The sequence below is a fragment of the Fringilla coelebs genome (genome assembly GCF_963513975.1).
Source record: "Fringilla coelebs genome assembly, chromosome: 6".
Classification (NCBI taxonomy): domain Eukaryota; kingdom Metazoa; phylum Chordata; class Aves; order Passeriformes; family Fringillidae; genus Fringilla; species Fringilla coelebs.
In genome coordinates this window covers 44,285,099-44,311,976 of record NC_140034.1, presented here as the reverse complement: position 1 = coordinate 44,311,976, position 26,878 = coordinate 44,285,099, and the positions used below count along the sequence as shown (strand labels likewise).

The 26,878-nt window shown below is 37.4% G+C and overlaps 1 protein-coding gene across 5 annotated transcripts in view; it reads left to right on the top strand.

The window, feature by feature from the left end:
- PPP6R3 (protein phosphatase 6 regulatory subunit 3) overlaps positions 1-26,878 on the top strand; it is a 50,105-nt gene that overhangs the window by 8,100 nt on the left and 15,127 nt on the right. For 2 of the 5 annotated variants that reach the window (XM_084208187.1, XM_084208191.1), the window contains 14 exons: positions 11,379-11,506; positions 13,495-13,727; positions 14,716-14,902; positions 15,713-15,850; positions 16,371-16,436; positions 17,316-17,428; positions 17,897-18,010; positions 18,678-18,807; positions 19,883-20,035; positions 21,260-21,409; positions 21,905-21,969; positions 24,428-24,543; positions 24,935-25,020; positions 26,206-26,292. In XM_084208187.1, coding sequence (XP_084064313.1) covers positions 11,495-11,506; positions 13,495-13,727; positions 14,716-14,902; positions 15,713-15,850; positions 16,371-16,436; positions 17,316-17,428; positions 17,897-18,010; positions 18,678-18,807; positions 19,883-20,035; positions 21,260-21,409; positions 21,905-21,969; positions 24,428-24,543; positions 24,935-25,020; positions 26,206-26,292 — 1,650 coding nt within the window. In that variant the 5' untranslated portion in view covers positions 11,379-11,494. Of the gene's footprint in view, positions 1-5,667; positions 5,840-11,378; positions 11,507-13,494; positions 13,728-14,715; positions 14,903-15,712; positions 15,851-16,370; positions 16,437-17,315; positions 17,429-17,896; positions 18,011-18,677; positions 18,808-19,882; positions 20,036-21,259; positions 21,410-21,904; positions 21,970-24,427; positions 24,544-24,934; positions 25,021-26,205; positions 26,293-26,878 lie in introns of those variants that run through there. The other 3 variants (XM_084208189.1, XM_084208190.1, XM_084208188.1) reach the window with 3 other exon arrangements.

Sequence of the window (26,878 nt, the reverse complement as noted above, 5' to 3'; positions counted from 1 at the left end):
TACAGAAGGAGGATATTGAGTCATTATTCAGCTGTCTTTGAGTGATAAGTTAATCTGACCATTCAGCATGAAGTACTTGACATTTCATATGTATTAGAATTTTTTTTTTCTAAGTACTTACCTTCATCCTCAGGGTATATGCAGAGGTCTTGTATAGACCGACTGCTTTCCCTGAATATATAGAGCATGTTGCATGAAGGAAAGTAGTGTTCTTGTTTGGTTAAAGGGTCAAATAAAGCTGTAAGATTGGCACCAGGCTGGGGAAGATTCCAGGTGGTACTAAAGCATTTTGGTAAATGCAGATGCCAAAATCTGGAGAAGTGAATATGCTAAAGTAGCATCACTCCCCTTGAATTTAGATGCTGCTTCTCTGTTTTATTTCTATTGCTTGGAATTGGAAGAACTTTCTACCAGAAAAGTTTCTTCATTGGAAGAACTTTCTACTAGAAAAGTTCTACTTGGAAGAACTTTCTACAATCCTAGGGATTGTACTGTTAAACTTGAAAATGCTGCTATTGTAGAAAAAAGTATAGGTGGGGCTTAAGCTCTTTGGGAAATCAAATCAATTTAGTAGTCTTTACCCATGAGCAAATCAAAAGAAATGATGTTTTAACTTGCTTAAATCAAAGATTAAAAGAAGAAATATCTTCAGCTTTTCTGTTCATGATGTTGGATTTGAATACACTTTGAAGAGTGTTAGGGATTGTAACTTTGATTCTGGAAAACAAAACATGCTTATGATACTGTCATTAAGGGAATATTTAGCTTCTGTGTGCATTTAGGGTGTGTTGAATAGTTCTGTCAGTTTTTTCTGGATACGGTAGCATTTCTTGATATCCTAATTAAAAGAATTGTGAACTTGCAGCTGTCAAAACTTACTTTAATGGCTTTGTAAAAGCTTAGTATGAGGAAAACCAGGGAGGTACTCTTGCCCACAGCCTTAAACTAGTGCAGTTCAGGTAACTTATAATGAAAATTCAGGTTACCTGAACAACAGGTCCCAGAAACCTTGAATGTAAGTGAAGAATTAAGCAAGAAGTTACCAATTGGTTTGGATTTAATTTTGAAGTTGCTATCTTCATGCAAGAGTCCACTCCAGTTCTGGCAGCAGCTGTAGTTGACTGGAGCTTCAGGGGACAAAACATTGATGTGCTCCTAGAAGCTGCTGACTTCATTTCTGTATTGCAAATGGTCTTTAAGTAATCTTTTTAAGAAGACTGGGATTTTACATGAAAAAAATAAAGCAAATAATAGATGTGAATGTACTGTCTATACAGAAAGAACACTGGCAACCTGGTTAGAAGTTGCTGAAGTAGCTTTCTTTTATGTCCATGTATTTTTCATGTGCCTCTGATTATGTCCAACTTTCAACGTCTAATCCACAAGGGGAATAGGAGGATGAACTTGAGAAAAAAAATTCCAAACTCATGCTGTCTTTGAATTAATACAGTGAACAAAATAAAACACATGCTGGAAAAGAAACCTCTGGTAGAATTCATGCCTTTCAACTTCAGGCTGTGTCTTTAAGTTACAGTAGTTGTTTCTAAAATGTTCAAACAAAAAAGTTAAGTTTACTGCTAAAGCAGTGGGTCAGTGTTACTGGGGTTTTTTGCATTTCCAGAGTAGCAGTACAGGAATTCAGGATTCATTTACACTTGCAAATTATCAGCTGGTTGAGACAGTAGAACTGATGCTGAATTGTCCAAATTCAACATCACTGAATCCATATCGGATTTAGGAGAGCTTTTACTCTGTCATCCTGAGTAGACTTGAGGTGATATAATTTAGGGCAAAGGTGGAAGAGTCAGATTCTGATTGCACTGTCCCTAATGGTGTGTTCCCTCTTCCTTGGCTGCACTGGCCCTGGTGATTGAGAGACACTTTGAGTTGTTCCATCCCATGGACATGGCAGAAAAACTCTTCTCCCTTTTTCCTGCATTTTCCAGTTTTGGAGTAGGTTTTTTCATTTGGAAATGTCTTGGCAGAGGTTTCATCACTGTTGGGGAGCCAGCAGAGGGTGACTGCACAGCAAGGGGTAGAACAAAGCTGCTTTGCATAAGCTCTTTCAACATCCTAAAGCACTCCTGTGAGAGACCATGAGAAATTTCAGTCCTTACCCTCATTCTGAGTGTGGATGGTGACATTTCAGCATACAAATGTACCCTCTAAGCAAGATGTTGGGAACTGATAGCCAAGCATTCAAAGTTTAAGTCCTTACCTAAGTGAGATGCTTCACAGTGTTTAAAAATTGCCTTAGTTGTCATGAAGATTTTTCTATAAACTTCATTAGTTCACAGATGAGACTAGTTCAGATGCACCTATGTCTTGGCCCTTCAGCTCTCACCACTACCAAATTCATGGTTGTGGACAACACTTTCAGGTCAAGTTTCTTTGAGAACTGTCTGTCCAAGGGGTTACTTAAAAGTTTTTGGGAAGAGATGTTCCTGATAGTGTGGCAACACATGAGTGTTCTAAGGAGGAGTGCACATCACTTTGATTTTTCTCACCTGACATCTGGAGAGGTGTGGTAGGGAGCAATGCTGAGTCTTAAATTATGATTTCACAGTGCTCTGCCAAAATGTTACCTTAAACAGTTTTGTGTTGCTAGCTTGTAATTTCACTGGGGGATCTTTCTGGGCCAGTAAGCCAGTGGAAGGAGGGAGAAGATTCTACTGTTTTGTGCTTCAGCTGCTTTTCACATGTGTTGCATAAAGGTTCATGGACATTTTTTGGCCTAGAGAGGTGATAGAAATGAACCATCCCATGTCCTGTGCTTCCCTTTGTTAATTGTAGTCCAGGCCCTTACATTTGAGAAGAGGTTCTGGTGTTCTGCTAGTGGTTTTGTCTAGCTTATGTAACAGCTTTATTTCAGATATATGAAGTTATATAAGTTAATGCATGCAGAGAATTACTGTAAGAGCAGCACTGTTCAGGAGCTTGCAGTTCTTGCACTTTTGTACCAGGATGCACAAATGTTATGTTGGTTTCTATTAGCAGAGACACTTGTTTCATTTCAATGTTTGGGCCAAAGACATGCATGGGAATAGTTTTAGAAACAGACATGGCCCGGTTCATGCAGCATTAACTAAATTTGTTTAATCCTCTTGATGGCAACTGGTCGCATAGTGGTTAACTTCTCTTGTCTAAAAATGCATGAATAAAGTTTGTTAGGCAACACTTAGAACATACTTTGCCATGCTATTGCGTTTCATGTGAAGATGGATCCTACCTTGGGTAGTTGTGGCTTGCTTTATTTTCTGAGTATATCGCATAAAACATGAACATGGGTGTGGTCCTGTTGTGATGAGTCTTCACAGTTCTGTGTTTGAATGTAGTCCATCTGTACACGTGCCAATACTTCATCCTGCCTTTGCATGTTACCTCAGGTCTAAGGTTTTAACCTTCCATCATTGGATACTTCTTCATGACAGAACTGTATTAATTTGGCTGAACTATTGCTGAATATAAGTCATTCCTGAATGTAGGAAAGTCAGATTTAAATAGACTTGAACCTCATCCAGTCAGGTGATTCTTTTTTTATGGAAAGAACTCCTGTGGGTTTTTGGGGGTGGGGGTTTGTCCCTTTTTTCATAATGCAATACCTAATCTGTCTTGCAGAGAGGAACAGTCTGAGTTAATAAACCATATGTACCAGTAAGTGTAAGTCAAGTCACTCTTTAGACCAGCCTCTATACTCTTGTAGATTCTGAGGTGGACTGAAAAAGTCCTCATTGATCAGACCAGGGTTCTAGGGGCACACCCTTTACAGGGTATGCTATTATGCACACACTTCAAGTATCTTGCTAATTCTGATTACACTGGTGTCTCTAATTTACGATGTAATCCTACTGTATTGAATTCAGAAGCCAGCTGTTCTGGTGCTGGACAAGGGAATTTAAACACTGAAGTCTTCAAACAGAAAGTAGAGTAGAGAAATAACAAAGACATCCTTGTAAGGGGAGTAATAATAGTGGTTTTCACTTGGATCGTTCCACTAGCAGTTTAAATCTGTGGATCTCAAGAATGTGTAAACTCTTCTGAAAGTGCATTAAGCTAAGCAGACTTCTTACTTTGTTTCCACATAACTGAAGAAGTGATGTTCTCTCCCTTTTTGGAGCTCTGCTTTGAAACATAGGTACACTTTTAAAATGCAGAAACAATAACCTAGGAAACTTCAGTGAAGTGAACTGAATCCAGAAAATTTGTTTACTTTTTCTGCTCTAGTTAATCACTTGACTCACAGGGTATTGGCAGGTCTGTCAGGCATGGAGACCTGAAGGTCTGCAGGTGAAAAAACGCATTTAAAAGACCTATAAGAGAATTATGGTCAGTGTATTACACTGAACTTCAGTTCATGTGTACGTTGGTTGCTAAAATAACCTGAGAAATAATTTTAAGGTCCTTTCCAACCCCAGGTATTCTTTGAATTTCTGATCTTTAGGTTGACACTGACTATCTGTTAAATCACCTGCAAAGATCAAAAGCCAGCTTTGGAGACACAGCTCCTTATCTTTAACATGGAAGGTGTAAAATTAAATCATTCTTCTCTTTGGCAGAATACGTGAAATGCTATTGAGGTGAATAGTTCGGGTTTTTTAGCTGTAGATGCCAAATATTGGGTAGTCACTGACCTGAGTTAATAAACATGCCACTAATTTTGCTGCTCTTCTTAGTTGCTAGTACTTTATTTTCCATGAACACTATTACCCATGTTTCCAGAAGAAACCAAAGTATTGCATTGCTTGAAACCTGTGTTAAAAAGCAAAATCAAAAAGCCCCTCAAAGTGCTGGAAGGTGAATTTTTGTTTTAGAAATTCTTCCGGCAACTACTACGTACAGCTAATTGGAAAGAAAAATCAGTTTGTAGGGTGCTTTTTCTTGCCTGTGTGGTGTTGACTAGAGCACAGACAGGTAAGTGTCAGTCTGAAGCCAGTTAAGGACACCTAATAGGGCTCCTTAATTCTTCCACTGTAAAGCAAAGTTAATATTGAACTATCAAAAGTAGAGATTTTCACAGTGGTGACTGAATGCTGTCTTAATTCAGCTTGTTACTTTGGAAGCCTGGATGTGGTCTGTGTTGGTTTTTTTTGAAGTTGGCCTGTTTTCAGATTGAAACTGTCTGAATTCTTTATAGACTCATGCTAGCATAACAGGCATTCTTAATGCTTCTTAGTTTATTTCTGTGCAGGTTTGTGGATAAATTACATTAATATAAGGGAATAATTATGAAGATAGGAAAAAACCTACTGCAGAAAGCTCTAGTAATGGGTATTTCAGATCTGAAGATGTTACTTTATGGAAAATTGCTAATAGGGTTTTTTTTTTTTTGAGTCTGGATTTGTGTTAGATTTCAGTGAATTGCAGATTATAAAGGCAGTTTCATTTCAGTGAGACAAAGAAGTTCTTCCTTTGACTCCCAAAAATGGAGGGAAATGTTAAAATTGGTTTAAAAGTAAATAGGTATTTCAGATGACATACTGCTTTTCGTTTTATTTTCAGTGTATGTTCTGCTGAACTGACACTTTTCTTCCTAGCAAGTTGTTTCTTTCCTCTGTTCACATGTTATATTTGTTGCAAAACAGTCCTTAGTATTTATGTAGTTGTCAAGCTATTGAATAGAACCTATTAACAATATTAAATTATACAATTTTTTTTTTGTCGTTGTAGGAAGAAATCTGCTTCATCTAATTCAATGCTAATTCAGTCCTGCTAATCTGCTAGTACTGTAGATTGAAAGATTTTTTTGCTGTTGCCAGGATACCCTGTAATGGGCAAGAAGCCTGAGAGAATACAAAACGTTCTGATTTTTTAACTTTTAAAAACTTTTGTGTTTTAACAGGTAAGAAACTATTAAACTTCACATACAGCAGTAGATTTAGCTTCTGCATCTATAAAGCCTTATCCTAAAGCATTCAGAAACCACTTAAATTTTAAGGTTTTCCTGTCCTTGATGTCCACTAAAATCACCTGATTTTATAGGTTCACAGTTATCACTTTCTAAGCTGCAGTTCCTTCTTCCGTTCAGGCTTTGTGGCCATGCCTTCCCTTTTCTTGCAGCTTTTTTCTGACTACTTTCTAGCTGGCTGATTCTAACTTTGTCTTTTAACCTACCCTGCTCTTGCACTATCTTTTTTCACCCTGCTTTGGGGAAGAAATCATTTAGGGGTGTTCCAGACACACAGTTGTGGATATTCTGTTTATTTTACTGTGTTTTCCTTTTGTGCCAGGAAGTGTGTCTGCTGCCCAACCTTTTTGAAAGAGTTTCAAAGCAAATGTGTTCATGAACTAACATACAGTAGATATGAGTACTGCTGATAGATTATTATTCTGAAGTTATACTGTCTTCTGCAGCTGAATTTTTTGGTACTAAACTTCATGTTTCAGTGCAAAAGTGTCTTCTGGGTAGCTATGCATTGTTGAGCTTGCACTTTACATTTTATGGAATCATGTGCATTTCTTAGTGCAGTAATATCTTTATTTTCATTTTGAAGCTAATTGGAAGAATTCATTATAGGAAAAATGTAACTGAATTCTGTGACCAGTGGATATTTTAAATTTGTAATTGGCAGTTGATGTGAAATGACTAGAAAATGATTCATCTTCTCTACTTGGGCAGGAGAGATTAGTGTCTTAATTTGTATTTATTGCATGTAATTAAGATCTTTATTTATTAACACTTAGTTATTTGTGGTTTGAGATAGTGTAGGAATTGATGAGGATATGAAATTGCTCTTGTAAATTCACTGCAGACTGTAGATTTCACCTGATTTTTGTATTTCTGTTGAACAGTTATGAACTCTTCAGTTTTGGGGGATTGGTGTCTTGGAGTAAACTTGAACTACCTTGAATTTATTAACACACTTCATGTCAAAGCTATAGATTATTGGGGCAATTATTCATAAGGGGGGGTGTATATGCACATGATATGTGTGTATATATGTGTATAATGAATTTTATTAAAAATGATAGGATGACAGAGTAGTTAGGATTGGAAGGAACCTCTGGAGATCATCTAGTTCACCCTCCTGCCAAGGCAGGGTCACCTAGAGCAGGTAACACAGGAGCATAATCAGGTGGGATTTGATTGTCTCCAGGCTTCCCTGGGTTCCAGTGCTCTGACATCTGCAGTGTAAAGAAGTTCTTCCTTGTGATGAGGTGGAATTTCTTGTCATTTAGTTTATGGCCATTGCTCCTTATCCTGTTGCTGGGCACCATGGAAAAGAGTCCAGCACCATCATCTTGGCACCCAGCTTAGATATTTGTATACAAGAATGAGATGCCCTCTCAGTCTTTTCTTCTCTGGGCTAAAGAGGCCCAGCCCCCACAGTCTCTCCTCATAAGTGATGCTCCACACCTCTAGTCCATCGTTGTGGCCTCTGCTGGACTCCTCTCCAATAACTCCTTTTCTTGCTTAAACAGTGGAGACTAGATTGGCCATAGCACTCCACTCCAGATGTGGCTTCCCTAGAGCTGATTAGAGGGGCAGGATCAGCTCCCTCCACCTGCTGGCCACACCTCCTGATGCACCCTAGGATACCATTGTTCCTCCTGGCCACAAGGGTACACTGCTGACTCATCCACAGATGTGTTTTTATAGTTCTTATCTAGATAGGTGTGCAGCTGGGATTGATAAATAAGGGTAAAAGTGATTTCACTTCACTTATTAACTGTTCTGTGGCAATAGCAGGCTCTTCCTTCTCATGTCTGATAGGGGAGTGGAAGTCCCTGCTTAATAACTTGCCTCAGTAGGAGGTGGCACATTGTTCAAGAGCATGTTAGGAGATCACTGTCTTCATCCAGTTTTCTGGCATGTTTTTCTCGCAGTCAGGGAAAGACTGCCACATGGCATCTTCTGCATTTCTCTGAAGAGGATGTAGTTACCCTCTGAAAGTGTAGTAGTAGTTAGCAGAGGAGCATACCTGCTGTGAATGAGTATAGTGTCTGGAAGGAATCCTGTCGTGACATCAGGAAGCCACTGTGGCAGCAGTGTATGTGGCCAGCTATGGCTGCCTGGGAGCTGGGGAGGCTGTGGCCTGAGAAATGGGCTCATGTGGGAGGAGGAGGCTTAGGTAGACTGAGGTCCCCTTTTCGAGGATCACTCCGCTGTTCCTGCTGCCCCTTGGGCACAGGCACTGCCCTCAGCCTCCCCTCTTGTGCCTAAGCTTCAACCTGCTCTTTGGTTTGTGTCTGGGCCCCTCTGCATGAGGCAGCAGTTTTGCAGGAGGGTCAGAGATCTGTGGTAACCTCCCACTCTGCATCCCCTGTGCCCAGCAGTGGCTGAGAAGAGGGTGAAGCATCCAGAAATCCTGCTGTAAGGAATGAAGTGCAGCCAGCCTGCACAAGATCTCCCAGCCTTCCCTGAAGGAATTGTTGGTTGGTTTTGTTTGCTTTTTAGTATCTCTTCTACTTTGTTACACCTGTGGACTAGGAAGGAGTGTGCATGGTATTAGAAGTATGTATTAAACTGTTGAGGTAGAGGTGTTTCTGTTTTTTCTTCTGTTTAATTCCTATTAATTTCAAACAATTTATTCATTCCTTTCTCCACAGAGTTTCTTTGAAACTTGACTAGCTTATTATAAGTGATGAAGTATTTCTTTTCCACTAGGTCTCAGGTTTGTGACATGAATAGGCTGTTCTGACACTGAAAAAACAGCTGTGTGTTATTTTGTTTTCACTTGAGACTTGTATTATTTGTCAAATTGATCTTAGATTTTGTTTAAGAAATGTAGCAACTGTACCATGAAAGTTTATTCCTGCTTTTATTTTTTTTGTGATTGCTGGGTGTAATTGTAAAGTACTGTAATTAAATCTAGGGATTTTGGACACCAGCGTACATCTTTCTAGCTAATAGTACTCAGTGAACCTCACTGTTCTGGTTGAAAAGAAATTTATTCCAAATAGGTTAGGACAGGCAGTTGTAGACAGCAAGTTTACTATGGGTAATGCTCTGCTGGGTACAACAGGCAGTTTAAAAAGTAGCAACTAGAGTGCCTTCTGTCATTTTTGTTCACTGGTAATTCTCTTTCTAAATTTTTTTCAGAGGTTCATTCATGCTTAGTTTTGTTTTGAACAGATGGTTTCAGTGTCAAATTAAGCACTTTATAAATGCTGGGACAGTGTCTAATTACTGTCCATTGACTGGAGAAAGGGACCCTCTGCCCTAAACTGGAATCTCAGTAAACGTACCTAGATAGTAACTATGTGAGGTTATGTGAAGCTGACAGAAGGGCATGCTTGGCATTTGAAATAAATTTCTTAATGTGTTTAAAGGTCTTAGAGGATAATCTACCAAAATTTTTCATTATAAAAGCTTAATAAATTATCTTTATTATTACTTTATCCTTCCTTAAGCTTACCTACCTCTTTGGTTTTTAGGATCAAGGGATTCTGTGCATTGGAAATGCTTTTATCATTAAGAAGTGCAAGACTATCCTAAAATCAAGGACTCCTTTGATGGTTGCTCTCCTTGCATCCAACAACTACGTTGGCTTTTGCTTAGTTGCTGCACAGAAATTATAAATTCTGTTTTGCTGAAGTAGGCTGCATCACGTAAGATGTGTTTCAATTATGGAAATGTTTGTTGGTGCAAAAGTAACTAATTTTCTTTTCCATCTGTGTACTTGAACTGTATAGTAAGAAAATACAGTAGTGCACAAAGAAAAGTGACAGATTCTGAGGGTTTTTTATAATGCATTTTACTTGTTACAACTCTACATCTAGCATTTCTCAGAATTTTGCATACTACAGAATCTTCAGCTTGACACTGAAAATTTCTCTTGCTTGAAAAATGAAACTGGACATTGAAGTAAAATCTGTGAAATTCCTACCTGGTGCTCTGTGTTTATGCCTTTGTTATCTAAGTAGTTATCAGGTAAAGAGCCTTCAACTGGCTACTGAAATCCTTCTGGTTTTCCCTCTACACTGGTCTAGGTGCCCATGTCTGCTTGGAGCTGCCAATACTCACTTTTATATGGAAATCTGAGGTACTGAGTTGGAAGGAACTCAGTGTAAAACATTCTTCTCATGTTTGTTTAACTTAAGTATGATGCTTAAAAGTTCAACTGAAAGGAACAGCTTACTTTAGTTTTCTTATTTACTGAAAAGACTTCGGGATGCCTTCAAGACTTGTTAGTCTGTTTTGTAAAAGGTTCAGTATAGGAGACATTGTCCAAAATTAAACAGTATCCTTCTCTGAGTGGAATTCACATCTTAGTCTGGTAGCATGAAAACACCAATGTGTCTGTTTGGGAAAGGTGTGTGACAGCTGCCATCACTTGAAGCTGCAGAGAGACTTTGTGATACAACTGTTGCCAACTTTTTTTGATAGAAATGCCACTTAAGCACTTAGCCTCCAAAAAGAGCCACTGATTAGTTACTGTTAAAAATACTTGTGAGGTTTTCTTTGCCTGTAACAGATAGAAGATTTAATTTTCCTCTTGATCCGAAAGGATTATTTCTAACCAATATTTCTTCCATTTAGCACATAATAAATGTGAGAATTTCAGTAACCTGTGTGCCAGCAATTGAAAGCAGGCTCTCTGCTTTATTGAACTTTTTTTTCCTTTCAGATTTAAGCCAAGTGTTTATTACATGGAATGCTATTCAGCATTCATTCAGAGAAGAATCTGTTAACAATATTAGTTAAGAAAGCAAAGCAATATTTTTATGGATATTAGATGTTACTCAGAATCTTGAATTGTCATAAATTGAACTTGCTGATCAGGTTCATGTAAACTTTTGTAAGTACTGTTTAATGAACTGGATGTCAGTCTTGCTTACTGGAAACTTTCAGAGATTATAGAAAACTAACATGTTGCAAAAGACAGTCAAATACACGCAGCATCTTTATCAACTTTAACACATTGTCTTTCCACACGTGAGTTTTTAACATCATCTTGGATTATTTTGTTTCTTGTAGTTCCTAATCTAACCTTGTATTTGGAAATCCTTTGTATCTTGCATTGCATTAAGTCCGAATGTCTTTTTCTGCTCTGGCTGAAAGTGAAGTAACATTGGGAATAATACAACCCATTTGATCCATTGAGTTTTTTGTAAATTTGCAGGTAGTGAAGTTTTCGGAGGAGCACACTTGTGCGTTTTGGGCAGAAGGCCTAATGCTGACTCTGTTAATGGGACTGAAATTTGAAAAAGCACGGTGATGATTCAGAATTAGTAGATTTTGGGAGGGAGGGTAAAACAGTAGGCTTTGAGAAAAATAGCAATCACATATTTTGATTTTAAAACTTCCAATCAAAACTATGCTAGGCTGATTCTAGATTACTGTCAGTGATAATGCCTGAGAAAATTCTCTTCTCTTCAGGGTTCCTTGACTTTCCTTTTGGCACAGTTTATGTTGTTTATTTTTCCTTATTTCAAAGGACCTGGGCTCCTGTTGAGAAGTGATGGAATAATCTGTGGCCGGCACCTGACATATTGAGGGAGCAGCCCCTAAAGGAGCTTGCCTGGGAGACAGTTTGTGAAATAACGCAGTAACATGTTTGCAGTAGTATGCCTCTTTTTTTGTTATTGCTCTTTTCCATTGTTGAATTTCTCTTGAAATAACTGACTGAGAAATACACTGAAGCTACTGAAATGAGCGTTAATCACTACAGAGGTATTCACATCTCGAATTAGCATTTTTACTGGTTACTTATGAGCATGGTACTTTCACTAATTGGGGCAAGGGGAGGGATTTGATCTACTTTCTATAGGTTTAAAAATCCCAATCAAAAAATATCCTCTGGCTTTAATAATGCACTATTTTCACTTCCTTACCGTAAGTTTGTGTGTAGCTTGTATTACCCACAAGCTAGTGCTTTTCACAGCTGTATAAGTCTACTTAAGCTAATTTGTAAGATCAGGTGTGTTAAACCCTGCTTGAAAGTTTACTAATACTTCTAGTACAAAATAGGGTTTTTTTCTGCTTCCTAATCATTAATACTTGCATGGGATGTTAGATTAGTACCAGTACTGCAGTCAGGTAAATCTGTACATTGCCTGATTGGTTTTGTTTGAACCCCATATCTTTATAAACAGAAAGGTATGTAATCTAGGGCCAGTTATGAATGTTACAACTTCTGAAAAAAGGTCATGCAGAGTAAGGTGATTGGTATGTAGTGGTTAAAGCAACAATTAAAACCGTCAAAGCAATGAAAATGTCTCCATAGTGAATATACCAAGCTTTATAACATTTAGACTGAATACTGAAAGTCTTACTAGTGGAAAGATTGTGCACACAAAGGTTTTGCTAGATCTTGAGGTTGTTTCTGTTTCCAAACTGCTCAATTACTAAATTTGACACAATGCTGTTTTAAGTAGCTGTAGTGTGCATATTGAATCAATTTCAACTTGGAAGTAAGTGCTTGAATGCTGCCTCTTAGTTGCAAGAGAATTGGGTATTTCTGTTCTGTATGGGGTGTTTTGAGTGTATGAGAACAGCATAGTTGGATTATTGCCTTTAAGCTTGCTCTGTATACAGCCTACAGTTTACAGAAGTGTCCTTGCCAAAATAATATTGTTCAGTGAAATTCTCTGCCTTTACTACATGTCCTCACAGCTGATATTGTTAATGCACAGCAGTAACTAATATATTGATTTAATCTTTCACATTTGGAAAATATTTACTAAAGGAGCAAAAGGAGTCTTTCTTTCTTTAAGTGTGTTGCTCAAAACTGCTGCTTTCAATTGTAAGGAAAGTAAAGTTTTTCTTACTGCGTTCTAGTATCTCTTTTCAGTCCACTTAAAATCTTCATTCCTATAAGCCCAATTAATACCATGTCAGAGGTCAAACGTCATGTAAAAGCCCCGTTTTCAGGGCTGGAGGGAAATGAAGTGTTTGTATGGAGCTTAATGAGAGGTGAAAACAAGAATTTATTGGATGTATTGTTAACTGAAATACTCTTTTCTGATAGCACAGTTGTCTCAGTAGCAACTGTTCAAAAGGTGTCTTAGAGAAACAGAATTTATATAGAGGTGCCAAAGCGTTTTCTAGCAAAAGGTGAAGTTGTTCATTCTTACAGGTCTGTTACAGCCTCTTAGAGTGTTTCAGTGGTTGGGGCCACTGCCCTTGACATGTTTGTATAACACACCTTGGCCTTTGATATTCCTCCTCTGTCAAGTTTGTGGAGGCAGGGACAATTAGCATAGTGTTGAAATTAGCTCCTGCACTCTGATGTGTGCTCCCTGCAAGCTAATTTTTTTTTTAATTCCTCTGCCCTTATAGATGTTTTCTTCAGTGGTGGGGGTGGTATTTCAGTGCAGTTATTTTCTGTCCATTTCATCTTCACCCAGCTCGATTAATTTCTGAGCTAATAGTTCTGAATCTCTGACTCAATGCATAGATTAAAAGCAAGGAACGGGAAAAGCAAATTTCATACCTATTTCTTTAATGCAAATTAGCATGTTCCTTTCATGTAAGTAAAACCCTGCCTAACTCTTACCTTTGGATGTTAGAATAATGGCTACTGCTGATATACTGCTATTGTTCTTACACAGACCAGCATGTTTTGGAAATTTGATCTCCATTCGTCATCACACATAGATACACTTCTAGAGAGAGAAGATGTAACACTGAAGGAATTGATGGATGAAGAGGATGTTCTACAGGAGTGCAAGGCGCAGAATCGCAAACTTATAGAGTTTCTGCTGAAGTCAGAATGTTTGGAAGACTTAGTTTCATTTATTATTGAAGAGCCACCTCAAGACATGGATGAAAAGATTCGATATAAGTAGGAAAACTTTTGGGGGTGGGGGAGATTTGGAAGGTGGAAAGAGAACTAAATAAATCTAGTTAATTTGATAGTGTGAATCCCTGGGTACTGGTGTATAGTACAGTATTGGTGTGTTTTAGATTAAGTATGTTTTTAAGAGGCTTCATGGAACTTCTAAGGAAATAATTCTACTATATGCATCATTTTCAAATGGAAGCTTCTTATCCTCAAATGCTTCCAAAACTGGTTCATGTCCAAAGGAGTTGCTAAACTAAAAAAAGATCCAACCAGGACTCACATTAAGATTCCTGTAGTTGTGTTTCAGAAATAGTTGAATGAAAAACCCTTTTTGGGTAGTATAACTGAATGGTTAGCTTGTTTTGTTTTGTTTTGAAGATGCCTTTTAGAAGATCCATTAGACTCCTTGGAACAATGTCCTTAGGGTCCCAATACTGATGTTTTCCTTTCCAGAGTATGGCCCTGACTTCTGGCTTGCTGAGAAGGTTCAAGCTCAAAATTCATCTAGCAGTTTGTAGAAAAGCACTTCTGCTTTTGGCCTATTTTCGTGTTGTCTGTACAGAAAGGTGCTTTTTTCTTAAAATTGTGTGTAAAAATAATGTGAAATAAGTTACACACTTAGTTGCAGAACTTCACGATTTCTGAAAAACCAAGCCTCCAACCAAGTAGAGTTGGAAATTGAAGCAAATAAGAAGTCAGTACTTGAAGAGATGAATTTAACAATAGATCTTGAAATGAAAGGTTGCTCTTTCCTTTTTCAGCTTTCCTGCTGGTGTTCTGTTCCTACTGAAGATTGAAGTAGTACCCTTCTTAAATGAAAACAGAGCTTATAGGCTGAATGTGCCATTTTATTACTTTGTGTTAGTTTGCTGCTTTAGTGTAGACCAACCCTGCTTGAAAATTGAGTCAGATTACCAGGTTCTGAATTGAGAGCTGGAAGTATGAGAGTTCCAAAGTATGAGTGATGGATGATTTTTCTTTTCCCCAGATACCCAAACATATCATGTGAGCTGCTTACATCAGATGTCTCACAGATCAATGATAGGTTGGGAGAAGAAGAATCCTTACTTCTGAAACTGTACAGCTTCCTCTTAAATGAATCTCCTCTAAACCCACTACTGGCCAGTTTCTTCAGCAAGGTGTTAAGTATTCTTATCAGCAGAAAACCAGAACAGGTAACTATTACTACAGGTAACAGCAAACTCACCAGTTTTACAAGTGCTCTGATAAAGCTGTGGTACTTAGCAATTCTTCTTTAAGATACACAATTGAGGGATAGCAGCAGTGTCAAAAGAGGGCATTCAGGTTCCACCCTAGCTGAAGACACCTCTTCATTATGCACATGATTAAAAAATACACTTGGATGAGTAGGATGTATTTGATTCAGATTTGCCTGAGCTATTTATGCAATCAGTGTGTGAGTGCCTACTTTTTGGCTTAGCTCAGTGTTTTATATGATCATATTTGCATTTATTGCTGTTAAAAGCAAATGTAAATGAATCGGTGATAGTGATCCTGACTTTGTGTGAAGAATTATTTAGAACGAGGAGAGAAACGAGGAGTCTTTGTTCAGAAATGCTCCTGTGCTCAGTGTATGTGATTCAATACTGCAAGCAGCTGCAATGATTTGACTCTCAAACCTGAGGTACTGTTTGTACTAAGAGTTTTGCTGTGTTGAGCTTTGCCCACTAAACAGAGATGAGACTTAAAAAGAAAACCTGACTCTGCTTTGGATTATAAGTAGGTTATGGCGAGCAAGTTGGGTTTGAGAGGAGACCCAGGACACACTGCATGTAGTATGGATCTGCCCTGTGCCTGGGTTTTATTTTATCTTGTCTTGTATTGCAGGCTTTAAGCGGCAGAAGTGTTTTAGAAGTTCTCATCTATTTTGTCAGTTTGATAGGAGAGTGAAATGAAAAGTTCATTGGTGTAATTTATCATGTAAAATATATGAAGCAAATATAAGCTTACTTTTTCATTTCCAGATTGTAGATTTTTTAAAGAGGAAGCATGATTTTGTAGACCTCATTATTAAGCACATAGGGACCTCTGCTATCATGGACTTGTTGCTCAGGCTACTGACTTGCATAGAACCTCCACAGCCCCGGCAAGAAGTGCTAAATGTAAGTAAAATATTGCAGAACTTATGTCTGACATGTGTGACCTCTAAGCTGGCTTAACTTCTGCTGGCTTTACTAAGTTTATTTCTTGAATATGCTGAAATTAGATGTTTGGGGTTTTGTTTGTTTGTTCTTGGTTTTGGTTTTTTCCTGAGCTGCCAGTACTTTTCCAGTGAAATCCCACTGCTGCTCGCGACAACTTAGAACCTGAGTGGCTGGTCTCTTCTCCAGTCTTTGGTATCTAACTTAGATATGACAGATGCAATTTTTAAATTATCTTGAACCTTACCAAACACACTTCGGCATCAAAGTTTGTTGACATTAACCTAAGATTTTCTTTTTACTGTGGCTAAGAAATGCTGATTTTACTTTTTCTTTTTTCTGAAGTACTGTTAATCCTTATTTAGAAGTATTGACATTATGACTTGTGACAGTTGTCAAAAGGCTGCTTTCAATTTCATGAGTTCATTTAATTAATTCACTTGGGAAAATTTTTTATTAACATCCACAAACATTTTTACAGTGGCTGAATGAGGAGAGAATTATCCAGCGGCTTGTGGAAATCGTACACCCATCTCAAGATGAAGATGTAAGTACTGATGATGCTTGGACTGGCTACCTAGAACAGAGGCTAGACAGAGTTAGAGACTCAAGTGGGTGTTTATTAAAGGCCTTTAACAGATACACCTTTGGCAGTGTAGGAGCCTTGCAGAGGCTACACCCAAGATGGATGGTGGTCACAAGTTTTCTCAGACAGATGTAAGTTTGGTCTATTTGCATATCAGAGGTTAATCGTCCAATTATAGCTTCAGGTAATGAAGTCACATTGCCCTGGTTTGCTTCTCCCCCCAGTTCACTTTTGTTTATACTTTTCAGGCCTGAGGCTGTGATGGTGACCTTGGTTCTCAGGCCTGGAAGGATTTTGTCTGCCCAAACTGTGAAGAGAGCTTACTAACACTCTATATGAAGTTCAGTTATACACTAATGCAGTACAGGATCTGAAAAATATAAAAGATAAAACTTAAGGCATCACTGGAACTCCCTGGGTCTGTCTGTTCAGCTGTACAACATGGTGTTAGACCTTTTAGTTCTACTGTTTTCTGCTTGTTTTTTTCACTAAGCTGATTTCTGTATTAAGTGTGGTTATTTGAGGAAGGTTATGTGGTTTTGTCCATCTCCCTGCCCCCTTTTTGAGATCCATATCAAAGCCTTAGGCACACTTGAAGTTGTTGGAAGATTCAGCTCTCATGTTTTGCCACCTTAATGTTGGAAATAGATTCTTGCCTCATGCTTCAAGATTTTTTTTGTTTTGTTTTGTTAAGGATTAGTTAAAGCATGAAGCTACTGCCTGAATGTTTTTTGGGTAGGCGAGCTCTTGTTAATGTTGAGATTTTCACCTTTCTAAACTGAAGAATTAGAGTCCAGCATGTTATTATTTTGTAGTTCAAAGTGCTGTTTTCTGTTTCAGAGGCATTCAAATGCATCACAGTCACTCTGTGAAATTATTCGTCTAAGCAGAGACCAGATGCTACAAGTACAGAACAGCTCAGAACCAGATCCACTGCTTGCAAGTTTAGAGAAGTAAGTTGGTTTGAATTTTTGATTTTATTCTCATTTCATAAGAAACTAGTTTTTAACTTTTGCCCTTGAAAGCCTTCAGAAATGGCAAGTTCTTTTCAGGTTCATTTTCTTGACTACCTGTCTTTTGTTTGTGAAATAAAAAATAACTTGGCAAGTAAGCAGAGGACTCCTGGAGGATTTTCTAGTGGGGAATGTGGGAGAGAAGTTGTCTCATTAAATTATTTCCTGTGCTGCCCAATTGAATGCTATCTTATGTGTGGAGGTCAGCTTGATACTGTGCAGACTAAATATGGGAAACTTCAGCTTTGTTCTGTTACTCGTTTTAAGTTAATCTAAGTGTATGTTTCTGCTAGAAAAGATTCTCCTGTATTCCATTTTCCCTTTTTTTATGTGGGCAAATGGGAGTTACTTCTGCTAACAGCTGTATCGTGAAGTGGTTTCATTCGTTACCAATGCTTTTTTTTTCAGACAAGAAATCATAGAGCAGCTTCTGTCTAATATTTTTCATAAAGAAAAAAATGAATCTGCAATTGTCAGTGCAATCCAAATCCTATTGACCTTACTTGAGACAAGACGACAGACGTAAGTGTTATTATTTCACTTGGTTTATGCCTGCAGTAGCAAATGCCTTCCTTGTGCTTGTGACCAAACCATTTCTGTGACCTGTTGTAGCCGAAGGAGTAAAAATGCAAATCGAGTGAGTGTGGTTGGCATTACTACACTTCCACCAAATGGCTGGTCTTTCTGCAGCTTTTTCTAGTGTGAGTACCAATAGACAGATCAGAATAAATACATTTCATCAGTTGGTTTCGGGATACAGGGAATAGAGTGAATAGGTATAGTGCAGTGATTGAATATTGACTTTTCAAAAGTTACTTGTATTATTGTAACTTTATTTGAAGAAACTGCTGATCAGATCTCTCTGATACGTTCAACTTGCCTTGTTTCAGATAGACAAATGAAGCTCTTAATCTGCTTCAGTAAAACAAATTAAAATGTAATTTTTAATCTCAAAACTATTTTGGGAATTTCAAGCACAATAAACCTAGAAATACTAGGGCTAGTGTTTGGGAAAATCTCTTGTTCAACCATTATGGCACACTTAATTTTTATGTGTGTGTAACCCTAGGTTTTTGCATTTTTTACCTCTTTATTATTTTCACATCCTTTCAGAACTGTTACATACCTCAGAGATGTTTTACAACTAGTTTTGGTACTAATTATCCAATTTTACTTATGTGCATTTTAGATTTGAAGGTCATATAGAGATCTGTCCTCCAGGCATGAGCAATTCCACATATTCTGTCAACAAAAGTGTTTTAGAAGCCATAAAAGCACGACTTTCATCCTTCCATGAGCTCCTACTTGAGCCTCCCAAAGTAAGTAAAATCTTGTGTTAACAAATTAATTGAAGCAAAACTTAACCATGTGTCTGTTTTAGGCAGATTATATTAACAAAACCCAGTGTGACAACTTTCAGGCAAGCACCCAGGCTACTTCCTAGCCTGTTGTGAGCTTTGGCTCAGGCAAACAGTAATAATGAACAGCAGTGCTTTGTGCTTTTCCAGCACAAACTTGGTTTAATTAGCAAAGTAACCTTGGAGCAGTTACTTCTTCCTAAAAGCAACAGAAAGAGATTTGCTCTGTATTTTGTGCTTGGAAATCCAGTCTGGATAGGAAACATGGGCTATAGATGCTGCAGTTGTTTGGAACTTTGGAGTGGCCCACATTAGGCTTGTGCAATTCTCTTGACTTTCCAGGACCCAAGTAGATTAGATCCATGACATATCTCTGACCCTAGGCATGTTAAATTCCTTGGGCATTTTAAGTGATTTAGGCAACTTACGTCTGTTATGCTCTTGCCAAAGATAAAAAAAAATGTATAAATAGAGGGTTTACCTGTCATCCATTTGTATTTTCTACTCACATTATCACTGGCAGAATTTCAGTTGGAGCACTGCACCCTGAACTGGGTGCTGCAGATTTTAACAAGAGAAATGAACGTGAAATTTTCTTCAAATATATTAAGTTAGGGTTGCTGAGGCATTATAATATATTTATACTGTCCACCTAGCTGTTCTGTGTACATTGTAGTAATGTAGAATATAGGTGGATTGAGTGAGAATTATTTCTGAGGAACTATCTCGTCATTCCTGTCAAGGTTGAGTGGATTTCATCTACTTTCAGATCCCGTCTGTAGTTAGCAATCATTTTTTTACCAAGTTGTAGCTTTCATGTGACTGGTTTTAGTGCTTCCTGTCTGTGGAATTAAAATAAGCTACAGTGTTTGGAATTAAAAATAGGGGGTTTTTGCAGGATGAAGGTAAGACAGTTGCTCAAGGACTAGATGTATCTATTTTTAAGCCCTACTCAGCTATTGTATGTAGAAATGATAAGCTGAAATTTTAAAAACTATTTTAATGGGTTTATGTATTAAACTTTTTTCTTTTTCAGAAAAGTGTCATGAAGACAACCTGGGGTGTACTGGATCCACCTGTAGGAAACACACGTTTAAATGTGATCAGATTAATATCTAGCCTTTTACAGACAAACACAAGCAGTGTGAATCAGGAGCTTATAGAACTTAACAGCATAGGAGTCATACTGGTAAGAACTTTATGCTGTCTTCATTTTTATTGATTGCTGTTAAGATCTTGTCTGCTTTTTCTGACTCTGCAGATAAATTTCCAGTCTAACTTATTTTCCAGCCTAACTTTTCAGCACCTTTGTGTTGTGATGTCTATTGCTTGGTTTAAGAAACTTTTAATACTGGATTTTACTGTTAATCTGTCTGAGGGAAGTGTTTCCTTCTGACCACTTGAATGGTTCTTACTTGCTACACCTTCATAAATACATGAAGTGGTTTTCTTAATAAGCTTATTTTCAACTGGAAGTTCTTGAGTTTTCAGCCATGTTCAAGGCTTCATTGCTATTTTTATTTTTTCTCTAAGTTGTTCCCTCAAAGCCTCTTTTTCTCACTTAAAATATGGCCTACGAAATGGTATCTCAGCAGTGTCCTGTAAAGGAGCAGTTATTCTTTGTAGCTTGTACTCCTTCAAAGCAAGCTGGTGTACAACAAACTCAGTTAGCTAACTCATTGCTCTTTGCTGATGTGGGCATGTACTTTGAGTACTTCCTACCTCATACTTCCGCTATAGCAGATGTATTCTTTGTGTTTTGGTTCACCCAAGAAATCCAAATGTTGGTTGATTAAAAAATAACTTGAAATAACGTAGAACTTAAGCTAGTTACTGAATAACAATATGTAAGCTTCTTTAACTTTAAAACTTTAAAAATCTTTAACTGCATCTAGATTATCTGAGGTGGTAGATAATGGGTTTGACACAGGTAGATACAATTTTATAAGGAATCTCACTGAAATGAGGAGCACACTTATAAAAGGGTATTATAGATACCCTTTTATAGGGTATCTCTAGAGAAGTTGAACTCAAAAAAGTCAAGGACTTCTAACGTCATAAATAATACTTCTGACTGTGGGACTTTCTGGGCTGCAGCTGGCAGAAGAATGTAAGTAAGGGAGCATTATTTCTCCCTGTCTTCATAGTCTGAAAGTGCATGACTTGTGACCCCTGCAGAAAATCCAGTTAGTTGCATTCTTGTTCTGATCCAGTATAGTATTCCTTGCATTCAGAAAATGGCAAGCACAAAACTTACTGGTTTTGTGGGTCACAAATTTTGTCTTGTACAATAATATTTAGTGTAAAACTTTTCTTCCTGTGTAGTTATTCAGATGATTAGGTGGGTGAGACTGTTGGTTATGTTTAATGACAAGATCTTGGTTTGTGTAAAGCTTGGTAATTTGTTTTTCAGGACATGTTTTTTAAGTATACATGGAATAACTTTTTGCATACTCAAGTAGAAATCTGTATTGCATTGATTCTTGCAAGTCCTCTTGAAAACACAGAAAATGGCACAATTACAGATCAGGATTCCAGTGGAGACAATCTCTTACTGAAACATGTAAGTTGTGTTTTGCAAGTCTCTTGAATTTTTCTGTTTTCATGCAGTTAATTTTACATAAAATACACCCGCTTTCTACTTAATGTATAGAATGAAAAAAAAGTCTTTCTGGTCTTACTTAAAATGTTGGTTCAGGGTGTTAAACCTGAAACTGCCATAGAGTAGACTTTTTTTTTGTTGCTCCAAAGTGAGCATGGTGAAGAGCTGCAAGTATTCATTTTCCCTGAAGTTCTTCCTGTTTTTAAGGCTTAAAATTGCTATTTCAGTAGCTTTATGCTACTGCAACAACTCAGCACTTAGAAAGAGGAGTAGAATTAATACTGGTTTATCTTTTAGGTTTCTGGTTGTGATCTGACTGCTGGACTTTGAACCCTTTAATGAAAGTATATATCCTGAATGTGAAATTAATAGTCTTGCAGACTTTAGTATCAACTGTAAAATGCATAAATAGTGTTCCATTTAACTGCTACTAAGCATATTTTGCTTTTTTGACAGCTCTTCCTTAAGTGCCAATTAATAGAAAGAATACTTGAAGCATGGGAGATGAATGAGAAGAAACAGTAAGTAATTAGTTTCCTCATTCCCTGTAACTCTCTAAATAAGACTTGAGTTGTGAAATGAATGTATAACCAATTCAGAAGTGATCTAGTGAGTTCTAAAATCAGTTGTATGTTAATATTTGAATTAAAGCTTTCTCTTGTACTTTTTGGTAGCATTCTAATTCTTTTTCCTGTAGCTATTTGGGAGCGCAAGAGTTGTCATTCTTGCCATGTATAAGATATTACTATGATCTTTAAAGTTTACCCATGTTCGAATAAAAAAATAAACATACTGTAAGTTTTGAGGGGATGCTTTTCCCTAGTATTCTCAGAGCAGTTGGGAATTACTTGTGAATACATCAAAGCATATCGCGTACTGGGGAGCATCAGACTCCTAAATAGTAAAAGCGAATTCCTCAGCAATAGAATACCTTCTAAAGTTCCGTGTTTGAAAGGATGTAGGCTTCAAGTTGCTAATATAGGACATTAGTATAGTAGAAACTGTTTCTGTAGCAGGGAAAAAACCCTCAGTTGTCACCCGAGGTGGTAAAATGTTCTCATGAAGGCCAAATAATTTTAGCTCTGGAGGTACTGAACAGTAAATGTTAGTTCTGACCTGTCAAAATACTGAATTGACAGCTGGGGTGGTGCTGCTAGTTGGATGGAATTCCACTCATGAAAACATTCGTATCTGAAGTGAATCAGATAGTAAATATATGGCTAATGTAACTGACCTGGAAATAAGGATGGTGAAGAGGGGGATAATAGAAAAAGGCATGTGCTAAATTTAACTGTAGAAAACATGCTCCCTTAATGTCTTTCATTTTTTATCAGTTCTCCTGAGGTTATAGAGAATTGCCAACTTTACTGGCAGTTAGATTCTTGTAAGAGAGAAATATGAAAAGTTTTCCTATAATTCCAACTAAAACTTAAGTTTTACTTGGATAAGATGGTTCTTGATCCAGTGCTTACCATAAAAATGATATAATTAAATATTTAGTCTCACATTTGGGAATACTAATGAAGAAAATAGTGTTTCAAACCTTCGGTAGTGCTTTATCTGGAAACAAACTTAGAATGAATTCCTCCTTTATCCAGTTTTGTAGAGGTGTGGCTCCAGCTGTAAAAAGATAAAACTTTTAGCTTAACTGTTTCAGGAAATGGTTATTTTTTTAGTCCATTTGTGTTCTGTCGCTTAATGTTATTTCAAGCAGCTCTAGAAGCTTAAGGGTGACTGCTTTCTGCTGGTAAAAATCTGACTTAGTAAAAGTGGTTTGGTTCGCTGGGATTAATAAACATTTGCTAACAAAAGATACCGTTGTATTCCAGACTTTCTGGCTAGGCAATGTCAAGTCAGTCTAGTTTGTCAAATAGAAGTGCTCTATGTCATATCCTGTATTAGAAACTATAACCTTTGCTGCTATCATGTGCTGCTTATTTTGAGTGTGCTTGTTACCTAAGCAAGCTGTAAACACTGTGGTAGTTTATTCGTGATATCTTGCATAGACACAACATAATTTCAGTTACCTCATATGTTAGATGATGATGGTGGAAAATAAAATCATGTGATCTGTGCTTGCATAACATAAAGTATTTCATGAGCTGCTGTCGCTTTACAAAGATTTCAATCATGGGAGGTTTGTCTAGCTGGGTGAGGGGGTCTTACTTGATTTTTGTTTAAAACACAAAACCATAAATTGATGTGGCAAAAGTCTGGTTGGCTTGCAGCCAAATGCTAGAGAATCAGTTCAAGCTGGATCTCTCATGATTGCTATTTGGTCAGATTTAGAATGGTTCCAACTGGCAGTAGGTGTTCAGAGCACTACTCTAACATCTGGTAATTCCTGTTTCTGCAGAGCAGTTCTGTGTGAAATATTTAAGTGGCTTTGTAATTTTAGCTTTGGTAAGCATGCAAATGTTGTTCCTAAATTTCAGGAAAGCAATGACGCTAATTTTAAATGGGTATGCTACATGTAATGCTAAGAAGCCCTGAAATACTGAAGCATACTTAAGAATGCTTTTTCCCTTTTGATCATAGGCTGAAAGCTCTGAGGGACTATTTGGTGGTTTTGGGTTTTGTAAAATGCTCTCAGCAACAGGAATTTCCTAAAAACTCTGAATCAGTTGCTAATTCTGTCATTATTTTGCTAATGCATTTTGATTATTTTGTGTGCATTTTGCTTTCTACACACACACACATGCACAAACACACACACACACAAAAGCAGTACAAACACTTGTATGTGCTTCTTGATACTTCATATGCTTGTTAACTCTCCTAAACTGGCTAAGTGAAGTCAAACCAGTTGATACCTTAAATTCTTAAATATTTTGGTGAACCTTTGATTTTAGGATGCAAGTCTAACTAAAGAACTCCAGTTCATTGTCTTGTGTGCCATTGACTCTGGCAGTGTTCTACAACAACCTAGGGTATCAGAGTTGCTCTGAGTGCAGCACATGAACTCTTGGTCTCTTGCAGGGCTGAAGGAGGAAGAAGGCACGGCTACATGGGTCACCTGACAAGGATAGCAAACTGCATTGTGCACAGTACAGATAAGGGGCCAAACAGCACACTAGTCCAGCAGCTCATCAAAGGTATTCATTCGTGGTCCTAACTTTATCTTCAGGGCTTTCATTATCAAATGCTAAGGATATTAAGCAAATTTAAATTAGAAGGCAGTTGTTGGATTAAATAAAAAAAATAACTGGATTACTTCTGAAGTATTCTATTTAAAGCAATCTTCCTTAAACAAACGCCTAAGTATTGTCATTGCAAGCAGTGTTAAAGCTCCCTGAAATAGATGCAAAGAGGTGCTGACCTGCTTAATTTGGACTTGTTTGCTAGATGGAGTTATATTTATGGATTTAGGAGGATGTATATTTTCTTACTAGTATTTTTGGTAGAGCAGAAAAAATATTTGAAAATTAAGTGATGCTTCATTGTTGATAGATTCTAATTGGTTTGGTGTTTTGTTTCCTGTGCTAGAGCTTCCAGAGGAGGTGAGAGAGCGATGGGAAACATTCTGCACAAGCTCTTTAGGAGAAACCAACAAGAGGAATACAGTGGATCTGGTAAGTAGTGATGGGTAAGGTATGAAAATTGCTGCTGCTTTACTTGGATGGTTTCTTTTTGTCAGCAGCACTGTTAGTCTTCCAAAATCCAGTGTACTTTTAAGAAGTCCCTCTAGTTGCTGAGTTATGGAAGTGATAATTCTTGACTTTACTTTTCAGCTAAAGCCATATCAGTAATATTTGTGCAGGCATAATGCAGGCGATCAGCTTGTAATAGCTAACTAACTCATTACCTAGTGTAGCTAATCCCAGGCAATCTGCAAGGAGGAGGATTTCATTACCTCTTCAAGGTCATATCCTTGAAAACTCTAGTCTGCTTGAGAGTATGAGCTAAAAGTGCAGGAGCTGCTGTTGATTGCTTTCTCTACAGGATGTAAATGACCCAGTACAAGTTTAAAAGAAGACTGGTACCTGCATTCCGCTGCCTGTGTTACTGATGTTGCTTAAGTAACTTTGCTTACTGTTGTGCACCTGCCACATTTCTTCTGCATGCAGTTGTAGTGATTACACTTTTGGAAAAACACTTAAATAGAAGAGGTTTGTGTAATCATGTTAAAAATACAGTCTAAGATCAATCACTTGGAGACTTTAAGAAGCAGAGGCAGTTTCTGATGTCAGCAGATGAATTAATGAATTTTATTTTACCTGACTTCTCCAGGAATGTGTGCTTTGCATGTGGCTTCATTAACTTGTGCTAGTCTTCTGTTACTTGGACTATAATTAATTGTTGAATTCACTATTTCAACATAAATATTAACTTGAGCATGATGTTAACAGGTGTCAATAGAAGCAATCGGAAATTCATCTGAAACTGTGAAACTTAGGAACAGGACTAAAAGATATACATAAGGCATTTTTTCTTGAGCCTTGGAATGCAAAGAAGTGTGTAGGGCTTGCAGATGAATATTATTTTTCCTCTTGGTAGAAACTACATCTTGGTCAAGACCAAAAGAAGGATCATGTAAAGAGGAAGAATTTAAGGCTTATGAAAAATGGCACTAATTGGCTCTTTAGATACATAATCATATGCTAGGAGGTACTTGATGTAATAACAGTAAAACTTAATTGAAAACTTAACCTCCAAACTCCTCTGTTTTCTGTAGGATAGAAAGAGCATTAAAACAATTTACCTGAAATAAACAAATGCATTATCTACTATGCCAATGACCCAATTTATTTGTCTAGGTTACTACCTGCCACATTCATTCTTCCAGTGATGATGAAATAGACTTTAAAGAAACCGGGTTCTCACAGGATTCTTCTTTGCAGCAGGTGAGTTGAATTCTTTTAACAGCTTAAGTTGCTCTTTCTGTAAAAGTAAGTTAAGTAATTTTTTAAAAAGCAGTGGAACTTTTATTTTTTCTCACAAACAAATATAAATCTAGAAAGTTTAAATTAATAGGCATGTGTGCATGCACACAACTGTGTCTTACCAGACTCATAAGCATCTCTTTGAATTCTTTTGCTGGTAGCGAAAGAGTGGGAGCCTTGTGGCGCAAGATTACCGATAGATCACTTAGATGAAATCAGATGCTTTAGATGCAGTATTTGTTGGGGTTACTAACCAAAATCTTTCAGATGACACTAACAGCTGTGTAGTAACTACCTAATCTAATATTGGCTATTTTTGCATTTTCTTTAGTTTTTATAATATGTAATTGCTTGTCTTAGATTGAATTGTGGGTGGTGGCTCAGTCTTTAAGAATCTGATGCATTTTTATCTGATTAAGTGCTTTTGTACCTATAAGGTGCACCTGTACAAAAACTTGATAAGTTGGGTGCTATCTTTAGCAGCTTTAGTGAGAAAGTAAGATCTTCTAATGTCTCTGTGCTTTTCATGCATCCCCTTAGTGACCTG